The 11,590-nt window shown below is 35.4% G+C and overlaps 1 protein-coding gene across 1 annotated transcript; it reads left to right on the plus strand.

Annotated features, from left to right (window-relative positions):
• On the plus strand, positions 1-3,878 carry LOC147393090 (uncharacterized). Its single transcript, XM_086456496.1, has 3 exons — positions 1-1,224; positions 1,369-1,489; positions 3,583-3,878. The coding sequence occupies exons 1-3, from the start codon at positions 1-3 to the stop codon at positions 3,876-3,878; spliced, it is 1,641 nt and encodes a 546-aa protein (XP_086312622.1).
• The last annotated feature ends 7,712 nt before the right edge of the window (positions 3,879-11,590 follow it).

Genomic DNA, 11,590 nt, shown 5'->3' on the forward strand with positions numbered 1-11,590 from the left:
ATGTTCTTTGATGGTGCAGCTAGAAGAGATGGAACGAGGGCAGGTATAATTTTTATCACCCCACAAAATGAAGTATTGCCATTCTCGTTTGCCTTGACGAAGTTATGTTCAAACAATGTGACAGAATACCAATATCTGATCATTGATTTAGAACTCAGGCTAGAGATGAAGTTACACCAACTCTATGTGTATGGGGACTCACAACTTGTCATTAACCAACTCTCAATAGAGTATGACGTTCGAAAGCATGAGTTAGTGCCTTATCACTACTATGCTGTACAACTGGTTAGACAATTCGAAGACATCATCATTAGACATATACCAAGAGCTGAAAACAAGCAGGCTGACGCTTTAGCAAGTCTTGCTACAAGTTTGGCTATGCCAGAAGGAGAGACAATGAGTATCCCTATCTGTCATAGGTGGGTATTATCTCCGTTGATAGATGAAAATTGTGAGTCTCACGAAGCAAACGCTGTCGAAATAGTCGAAGTCAAAGATTTGAGACAACTACTTCTTGATTATCTACAGCATGGGAAGCTGCCAGATGACTTAAAACACAGAATTGAAATACATCGTAGGGCACCTCAATTTTTATATTTCAATGATAAGTTATATCGTCGCTCTTTCGATGATATCTTAATGAGATGTCTCGGAGATGATGAAATCCAAGATGCTTTAGAAGAAGCACACTCTGGAGTGTGCGGTTCACATCAGTCAGGGCCGAAACTCCATCACAGTCTGAAGAGGATGGGATTTTATTGGCCTACTATGGTGAAAGATTCTTTAAACCATGCAAAGAGGTGTAAAGCTTGCCAATTTCATGGAGATTACATTCTTCAACCACCAGAGCCATTGCATCCTATGATCGCATCTTGGCCATTTGACGGGTGGGGCCTTGATGTCGTTGGACCACTCCCAAAATCCTCAAGACAACATCTTTATATCCTCGTCGCAACTGATTACTTTTCTAAGTGGGCTGAAGTAGTTCCCCTTCGAGAGGTCAAGAAAGAAACGGTAGTCGACTTCATCAAAAGTAATATCGTCTACCGTTATGACATTTCACGATATATCATGACAGATAATGGGAAATCTTTTAGCAATACGCTGATGGATCAATTCTGCATGAAGTTTAACATTAAGCAGAGATGTTCTACAATGTACAACGCTGCAGCAAATGAACTCGCTGAAGCTTTCAACAAAACTCTCTGCAAGCTTCTTGAGAAGGTTGTCTCAAAATCGAAAAAAGATTGGCATGAACGAATTGGAGAAGCATTATGGGCATACAGAACCTCATACCGCACCTCCACACAAGCCACACCTTACTCATTGGTTTATGGAGTTGAAGCTGTTCTTCCTTTGGAATGTCAGATACCTTTATTAAGAATTGCAATCCAAGAAGGTCTAACTTGCAAAGAGAATGTCAAATTACGTCTAGCTGAACTTGAAGCATTAGACGAAAAGATTTTGGAAGCACAACAACGGCTAGAATGTTATCAAGCCTGGCTGTCACGTGCATTCAATAAGAAAGTTCGACCACGCTCTTTTCAAGTTGATGATTTAGTTCTCACTGTACAACGACCAATCATCCTCTCATACTGTTTTGGAAAGAAGTTTGATCCAAAATGGGATGGGCCTCATGTAGTGAAAGAAGTATACACTAATGGTGCATATTTTCTTGTGACACCAGAAGGATTACGTCTTGGTCCAATTAACGGCAAATTCCTCAAAAGATACTATGCTTAAAAGAATGATGCTCCCCAGCACGAGCCTAAACTGTTTGACAATGCTCCCCAACACGAGTCTAAATTGTTTGACAATACTCCTTAACACGAGCCTAAACTGTTTGACAATGCTCCTTAACACGAGCCTAAACTGTTTGACGATACTTCTCGGCACGAGCCTAAACTGTTTGACGATGCTCCCCAGCACGAGCCTAATCTGTTTGAAAATGTTCCTCGGCACGAGCCTAAACTGTTTAGCAATGCTCATTATCGTACGAACTTAAACTACATGATACTCCTGACCCGCATGAGTTAAAACTGTGAACGGTCCAAAACAAAAAAAAAAACCAAAAAAGAATTTGAGCTCGCTAGATTGAAAATCCGAAAGGACGATCTAGGCAAAACTTACAGCATTATCCATCTGAACTATGTTATGGTTTGATCCCATTTTTGGGTACGTAAGCAGCCTGTAAAGTTACTTCAGGTTCAACCACATCAACAAAAATAACATACTTGTATAAGAAAAGAAAAGGAAAAAAATAAAGCTTGACTTCTTCATGACACAAGTTTGTGTATAAGGAGCTCACGCATGTCAAAATGTTCTTTGCAAACCAAAAAAAAAATTGAACAAAAATTGACAGTGAGAGGAGTTCTAGCCACCACCATCATGTCCTTTCTTATTTGGTGATTGATCTGCATTATCGTCCATTTATGGTTGCTACACCATCGCCAATTCACCACTTCAATGCAATTTGGAGCAGTGGCCCATTTTTGGAATAGAACATCCCTTTTCTACTTCTATGGCTTACATGTGTGCCTTCTAAAAATAGCACATAGGCCTATCCCAAAGTCGAAGAATGAATATCATGTTGTGGAAGTAAGGAATAAAGAAAGAGAGTTTTGAATAAGGTGACTAGTTGGCGAAGAGCCTTTTATACATCAATCCCTTGAGACCCAGGAACCACAGTTATAAAAAAAAAAAATCAAAACTCAAGTCCAAGAAGTTGAATCCAAATTTGGGTTTTTATTTTTTAATAGAGGTAACGGTAACCCTTCAACACCAAGGTTACAATCTCAGTAAGTTTCGAGTCCAAGTTTACAATGTCGAACAACTTCAAATGTGCCAACACCACCATCGACGCACAATAGCCCCAAAATCAAGTTGGCACATAATAATCCCATAATTAAGAATCACAGATTGTTCTAGAGTTCAAATCCATCTTTACCCAGATCTCTTTCACAATTTTCTCTCTTCAAAGCAAGTCTTCGTTTATCCAAAGGTAACTGTGGAATCTATTTATAGAGCATGAAGATGAATCGAAGATCAGCCATCTTCACAATGGAGTGTTCACAAGCTTTTTACTTCCCTTGCATAGCTTCGCACATGAGAAAGAATGGGAAACTCATGTGCCCTGTTTGACATGCGAACTGGAGAAAAATGCCTTTACTTGCTTTCCATAAGAACCAACCAGACTCTGAAGAAGACAAGAGAATAGAATCTTCCCTCGAGATGTTAAAATCAAACATAGAAGAGCATAAGTTTGGTGCATGCACAGCCCCTAGAGAAGCTTCCAACGTCAAAGAAAGAGATTTGTCTTTGGAGATTGATAATCCTCCAAACCTGTTAAAAAAACAAAATTATTCCATAATCAAGAAAGAATCAGCTCCAAAGCGGGAGTTGTTATTTCTATTGTTGTTGAAGATACTTCAAAGCCTCCAACATTGGTGAATGTTAGTGCTATTTTAGATGAAACTATTGCCCAACGTGCAAGCTTTGATGTTGGGAAAAATGGTGAAATTCGATCTTCTCACTAAGTTTTAAGTGAGAATGCATGCATTGATCATTCTTGTCCTGAAACAGATCGTAGTCCTAGCAAACAATTGTCGAAGGAATGCATCAATGAGGTATCCCCATTCTATGTTGGTGAGGAGACAAGATATGGTTGTGTTGCTCATGCACAATGTGGAGAGCCTATGTGCTTGGGGAGTCTTCAGGTCGATAAGCATGATGTTGCACCTCCTTACACAATGGTCTCTAAGAAGGCTCCCTGTGATGGTGAGGATGTTGACATAGAGTCTGGTTTGCTATCTGATGGGTATGCCTCCAAGAAGACATCGAGCATGGGTGATGGTATCACCGCAAGCACTAACACCTAAGCCGCTTCGTGATGCCATTGATAAATCAAATAAAGTGGGTGCTTCTAAAGGATTTCCCAACTGTGAATAGTTGTCTACATCATGAATGAATCACCTAACAAGTGTTCAATAAACTCACTGTAAAAAAAATTGAAAAAAAAATTATTGAGAAGAAAGAGAGTGCTGTGTGTGAGCATGAGTGTGTGTGGCTATATGGGGAGCATACATAGCCTCTATTTTAGTTATTAAAAAAATAAAAAAGGAGTGGAAAGGTGAATAAGAAGAAGCGTATTGTGGCTACATCAACTTCAGCTGCTTGGAACCTTTTTTTTATTCTTTTTGCTCACTGCCATCAATCGACTAATAATTGCCAAATGATGATGATTACAATTGAGCATTGTAATCTTCTCTACTTTTGCTCCACCCTCAAGTGTATTTTGATTTGCATCCATGAACCAATGCTATTAAAGCTGCTACAATATTAAAGAAGAGAGGTGTGGCACCTCAGTCAAAATAGACACCGAACACAAAACGATCAGGACAAGTATGAGACCGAAACGTTATATTATATTTTGTTAATACGTAGAAAGAATTCTTTCTGATAATACTCGAATAGATGAGATCAGCGAAGATTGACATCCCACATTGGCTTTGTTATGATCGTAAGAACATTCTCAAACAAATCAATACATGTAATTGTGGAATATTTATTTTGAAATATATTGATTATGAAAGCCACGGGTTGGAATTTAATTTCAATCAAGTACTACTATATCCCATTTATCTATTTTTACTTTAATTTGAAAATATTCAATTAGTAAGATTGATGATTGTTTTACGCATTACTCTTTATAGAAAGATATGTCCTACTTTAGGTTGCGGATTATTCTTGAGATGGTTATATAGATGGCATTACCTTAAAACTTGTTTGTTCTTATTTTTGTTCATTACATTGTTATCGATAATGTAATCGTACATGAATTTGAAGATTTGGAAGCCATAAATAATTGGGTAGTTAGTCCATCTATGTTAGAAAATGCAAAGTTATGGTTTTCACGTTTAAGGTAGAAATCCTAATCTCCATTTATTGATCCTATTAAAATTAGAGTTTCTACATAAAATTTCGTAAGGAGTTGTGTGGGCAAAATTAAATAGTATAATATAATTGTATGGTGACAATCATTCATGATGAGTTAAATGTCGTTTGGTAAAAATAAGATCTTTCAAACTATTATTAGTTCACGTTCAATCAAGCTAAAGTATAGTATCCAACTTTCCATATATGTGGAGATTATGTAGGTAGAAATGTTGATCTACATTTATTGACCCTAATAAAGTAATAAATTGATTAATTTTTGTGCAGAGAGTTAGGTGGGTAAAATGTAATATGGTGACATGAGCATTCATAACGAGTTAAATATCATTTGGTAAGCATTGAATTTCAATGTAAATGCACTTACATGTACATTAATAGTAATTGGACTTCACCTTCAATATATAATCTAATTCAGGGAATGAGTCAAATTATTATTCATACTTAGAAGCTACAATGAATTTAGACGAGAATATGCGTTATGGATTTCGTACGGGAGATGCATATAGAAAGCACATGCTGGAACGCGAATGGATTCTACTTTTGAGGGATTCAAAGAAATTAATGAAAGCATTCAAACTTGCACACGTACCTATTCCAAAAAAACATGCGATCTCGATGCCGCGTCATGACCTATATTTGATCCAAGCGACAATTATGAGGTTGCGAGCCGAGGTATGAAAAATGTGTACACAAGTTGTAAGGGTTTTATTGCATGAAGTCGAGAACGATCTCAACTATGTATCGACTTACGCTATGTTGGTTGAAGACGATGACAAGTCTTCTAACTTTTAACATTAATTTCGTTATTAAAGACTTAAGAATTAAATTATGTACGTTTATATTATAAAGATTTTATTTAAAAACCAAGTTTTATAATTATACCACAATATTGAATGTGTTACTAATTTATTGTTTTACATATAATTTCTATAGCATTTGAAAAAGTTGGAGAGGCAATAAAAGATCTTTTAAATCATTTTTGTGTTTCAAGTATCATTTAATAAATTCATGGTTTATCATTTTTCTTTCCCTTGATTACAATGTAAATAGTCGTATACTTGTTTTATCTACTATGTGAGACAAGAATGAGTCAAAAATCAAGAAATTTGAATAGATTTATCGAACACTAAAACAATGTCAAAAGACTCATTTTGACATTATATTAGAATATATTTTATTTAATGTTAGAAGGCTTCTTCTGACATTAGATCAGAATGTCACAATCATCTACATAGCCATATAAATCAATTATCCACATAGTCACCCACACAACTATCCTATGAGCCATCTACACAGTCATCCTCACAACCTTCCTATCAGCTATCCGCACAGTTATGCTATCGGCCATCCTCGCAGTTATTCTATCAGCCATCTACATAGTTATCCTCACAATCATCTTATCAGCCATCCTATTAGCTATCTACACAGTTATCCTATCAGCCATACTCACAGTTATACACACAAATTTTTTGATAGATTTATGATATATTTTTTTGTAAATTTGGGATCAAATTTAATTAAATAAGATTTTTTATAATCAAACATACATATGTTTTTATGATAAGCTTTAAGAAAATGCTTGTGATACAAAAGAAATTTGAATAAATTTATCAAATACTGAAACAATGTCAGAAGGAGACTTTTGATTTTAGATCAGAATGTATTTTATTCAATGTCGAAAGGCTCCTTTTGACATTAGATCAGACTATTTTTTATATAATGTCAGAAGGCTCATTATGACATTAGATCAGAATGTCACAGCCATATATATAAATTAGCTATCCACACAGGCATCCTATGAGTCATTCTCACAGCCTTCTAAATCAACTATCCACATAGCTATCCATACAACCATCCTATCGGCCATCATTACAGCCATCTACACAACTATCCTCACAGCCATTTATATAGCCATCCGCACAACCATACTATCAGTCATTTACGCAACCATCTTATCTATCATCCTTACAGTTAAATACACAACTATTTACACATAAGTTTTTTGATAGATTTATGATATATTTTTTTTAAATTTGGGGGCCAAATTTAATTAAACAAGATTTTTATAATCAAATATACATATTTTTTTATGATAAGGATTAGGAAAATGCTCGTGATACAATAGAAATTTGAATAAATTTATCGAACACTGAAATCATGTCAGAAGGAGTCTTTTGACATTAGATCATAATGTATTTTATTCAATGTTAGAAGGCTCCTTTTGACATTAGATCAGAATATTTTTTATGTAATGTCAGAATAATCCTTTTGACATTAGATCAGAATATTTTTTATACACTGTCAGAAGGCTCCTTCTGACATTATACCAAAGTATCATAGCCATTTAAATCGACTATCCACATAGCCATCAAGACAGCCATCCTATCGGCTATCCACACAGCCATCCTATCAACCATCTACACAGCAATCCTTACAGCTTTCCTATTAGCTATTTGCACGGCCTTCCCATCAGCCATTTACACAACCATCCTATCAGCCATCTACATAGCCATCTTATTGGCTATTCTCACAGCCATCCTATCATCTTGAGCCTGACAATACAGAAAATCAAATCAAAATTTTGGATAAAAGTTATTGGATCACACTGATGTCCCCGGCAATGACACCAATTAGTCATGCTCAGGGACAGACAATGTTAACTTGTTAAAAACATCACATAATAAGAAATATATACACGCTGGTTGGCCAGTCTTCAAAGCAGTTGTTTATCAGTGGTTCCTAGGGGAGGATCACGCCAACTGGTTAAAAGCATCGCATAACGAGAATCATGTAGACATTGGTTGGCCAATCTCTAAAGCAGTTATTTATCAATAGTGCTTAAGGACGGACAACGCCAACTAGTTAGAAGTTTCACGTAACGAGAGACGTGTATATGTTGGTTGAACAATCTCTAAAGTAGTTGTTTATCAGTGATGTTTGGGGGTAGACATCTCCAACTGGCTGGAAGAGCCGTGTAACGAGAGACATGTACACACTAATTGGCTAGTCTCCTAAATAGTTATTTATCAATGGTGGTCAGGGTTGGACAAGACCAATTAGTTAGAGATGTTGTGTGACGAGAGACATATACACATCGATTGGTCAATCTCCAATGTAATTGTTTATTAATGGTGCTTACGGGTGAACAACGCCAACTGGTTAAAAGCGCCACGTAACGAGAGACAAGTACACGTCGATTGACCAGTTTCCAAAGTAGTTATATAGTAGTGGTACTCGAGGGCGGACAACACTAGTTGGCCAATCTCCAAAGTAGTTATTTATTAGTGGTGCTCAGGGGTGGACAATGCCAACTAGTGCCAGAACATTATTAAGCATGATACTTTTTTATTTATACTTGCATATCATACTTTTATATACCTTTAGTCAACATGGCATTAGTTCTTAGTGAGATATGTCATTTTAAAATAAGTGTGTTCAACTTTATTTTTTTTATTCCATAGGGATGGCTAAGGATACTCTTCCCAAAAGTTCAAAGAATAAGAATCGTTCCAAAATGAGCTTACCCCACGAAGGATGGGCAAATGACCCTACAGATCCCTCTTAGAAGGAGAAATAACTCTGTTTCTCCTATGTCATAATAATTAATCATTAAAAAATAAGAAATAGCCCATCTATAGAGTTGAGGCTTGTTGTGCATATATCGATGACCAGTCCTTTGAAGGTACAAGATACAGAAAGGGACACATCACTCAATATGATAGCTTTAAGTGAATATCTTTTAATAATTGATGTGCTCCCAAAAGACAAGATTGATACAAAATGTAAACCATATTTATGTCATCTTTCTCATCATGATCAAGATCGAAATTTCCCATAGCTTGTTTTGGCATAGAAAATAATGCAACGTTTCACTATATGGGGCTCAGATATTAAACCTCGAGGCAACATTCGATATCTCAATAGTTTTTGGGATTGGAGCTTGGAAATGAGCCATAAGCTACATAGTAGAAATGTGAGATATTCTCTTGGTGAAGTCATATTTATAGCTAGTAAATAATGCATTCATCCTAATAGCATGTATCGGGCTTTATACGAGGTTTGGTGTCCTAAAACAAATACTTTTATGACAGGTCGTAAGAAAATTAACATTAATTTATGAGAAATGCAGAATATTTTTGGACCTTCTATCATTGATGAGTATTATGAAGAAGTGGTTTTCAATTTTGAAAAACTCATGGGTTGGAACGGTATTTCAAGGCTTCCCATTTTTTGCCAGTACTTGTTCAAGGCATACGCTTTATTAATTTTTGATAAGGGAAGTGATTGCGTTAGGTACAATGAGTGACTTGATTTTTGGTACACCAAAGTTGAATGGATTTCTAATCCTCATTTGATGATGGAGTACAAATAAAGGATAAAATCATTTTATTTCAATCGTAATGGTAATTAAAATTCTAAAATAAAATTATGAAGGCCCTTCTTTTCTCAAGTCACTTTGACTACAGGGAGTCGTAAAGAGAGAGAAAATACATTTCTTTAACTCGACTTTCCTACAAATTAGAATGTTGAATATGTAATTATGACGGTTGCATATCTCTCATTGTGGTTATGCCGCTTTGTTCATTCTTATGAAAGTGGTGATGTTCTTCGTCCAAGCATCTTTAAGATAGTAGTATTAATGGCTTGAGGTACTACATTCAACTTGGTACCTTCACTTCTATGTTGTTTGTAGAAAGGTCTAACTCAGACCTATTGGAGTATGAGAATACAGAAGTTGTAGATGTTTCCTCGACTTATTGTCCCATTTACTATTTGTTTGGGTGGATTGGACTTCATTTTCTTTAAAAAATATCTAGTAACCTTGATATTGATTATAAACTTCCGTATTTGGTTCGCATGGCTGGTGCTTCCAATATGTATTTCAATTGGAAAAATAGTATTAGGGATACGAGGGATTTAATCCTCAACATGGGTTCTAGTGATTTTAAATGGCATCTTGAGGAGATTTGGCCACCAAAAGATGATAGAAAGATACGAACTGATAATGGTGATAACCCTTCTAAGATTCAAGCTTTCATGATAAGTTGTCATTATAGATTTGTTGTATTTTATCGTGATAATATTTGTGAGGTGGAAATATACAATTCTCATAGGTTTGCTTATTACCAAAGATTTCGTCAACGTATTCCTGAAACTCTACTTCCTTTTACAAGATCCTTGGACATATTAGAACTACACAATATGTAGTTATCTTTAACCAAGATAAAAAGTCGAGATAAAATTTTTATTCCTTAAAAAATGAAAGACATGATTCGATAATTTGATAAGAGTTACAAAGATTGGTGGACTTGAGACGTAGCGCCTCATTTGGATGAACTAATTTCTTTTCAATGATGAACTAATTTCTATTCTAGGGTTATAATGGAACCTATTCATGATATTTGATTAGTTTTATTTATTTCTTCTATAATTCCACATGTGATTGTTTGTTCTATCCTATGTTTAATGCGATTTAATTAACTGGCCATTGATTGAATTGATTCGGTGAACCTTAATAATATCGACAGAGTTGTTTTGTGTTCATGACTTAGATAGAGTAACATACGCTAATTTGAGATAGACATATACTCAAGTTGCGTGTGCATCCCTTATGAGAGCTTATTCTTAATGAATTCTTCTTTATTTAATTCTCATAGACATATAAGGAGCTAGTTTAGAAGGATATTTTTACATGACCTTCGACAGAGGCTTGTAGAGAATTTAGTGCTCTTAGGTGACAATTATAATGGATTAATTTATCATAGAAGGAAAGATAATCTAATTAAGTGGATTGTTTGGGGGAAATTATAAACCTAGATTTTAAATCTACAAAATTAATTTTCTCCGTTAATTTTCTTGTTTAGTTTTAATTCCTATTTTTACTTTTGTTTGGATAAAATTAGAGTGAGATAAATTGGTAATTAGCAATAGATTGGTATTTAGTCTCCGTAGGAACGATACTTTCTTATCACTTTATTACTTGTTTCGATACGTATACTTGCGTGCGTAAAATTAGACAACAAGTTTTTGGCGCCGCTGCCGGGGACTAATTTATTAATTTTTTTGTTAATATTAATTCAATCATATTTGATTTTAGACCAAACTTTTCTTTATTTTGTAGGTGTTTGGCTAGTGTATGCGTAGTACGGGAAATTCAGAACTTGTTCCCTTGGATCTTGAGATCGAGAAAACTTGTCAAAGAAATAGAAAGAATAAGCGAGAAGCTTCTCAACACCATACAATAGTCGACTTAAATAATGATAATGAGGGTCTGAAGTCTATGCGGGACTATGTTGTTCCATTATTAGATGGGATTCACACTAGTATTCATCGTTCAACGATACAAGCCAACAATTTTGAACTCAAGTCGGCTACTATTCAGATGGTACAAGCATCTCAGTTTGGGGGTTCACATGTCGAAGATCCCAATGCACATTTAGCTAATTTTCTAGAGATATGTGCGACTTTCAAGTATAACGGTGTTGATGATGATGTCATGCGGTTGCGACTATTTCCATTCTCATTGAGGGACATGGCGAAGAATTGGTTGAACTCATTGCCAAGGGAATCTATTACTACTTGGGATGACTTGGCGAAAAAGTTCTTCGCTAAATACTTTCTACCATCAAAAACTGCA

Source organism: Akebia trifoliata, chromosome 10 (assembly GCF_017979445.1).
Source record: "Akebia trifoliata isolate Shusen 1 chromosome 10, ASM1797944v1, whole genome shotgun sequence".
NCBI classification, from domain to species: domain Eukaryota; kingdom Viridiplantae; phylum Streptophyta; class Magnoliopsida; order Ranunculales; family Lardizabalaceae; genus Akebia; species Akebia trifoliata.

What these genes read in the sequence shown, in the direction of transcription:
- LOC147393090 (XM_086456496.1), top strand. Translation starts at nt 1, where the DNA reads ATGTTCTTTGATGGTGCAGCTAGAAGAGATGGAACGAGGGCAGGTATA. An exon ending in TCTGCAAGCTTCTTGAGAAG is followed by an intron (nt 1,225 to 1,368) that starts GTTGTCTCAAAA and finishes TTGGAATGTCAG; the next exon opens with ATACCTTTATTAAGAATTGC. An exon ending in AGCACAACAACGGCTAGAAT is followed by an intron (nt 1,490 to 3,582) that starts GTTATCAAGCCT and finishes GTCCTGAAACAG; the next exon opens with ATCGTAGTCCTAGCAAACAA.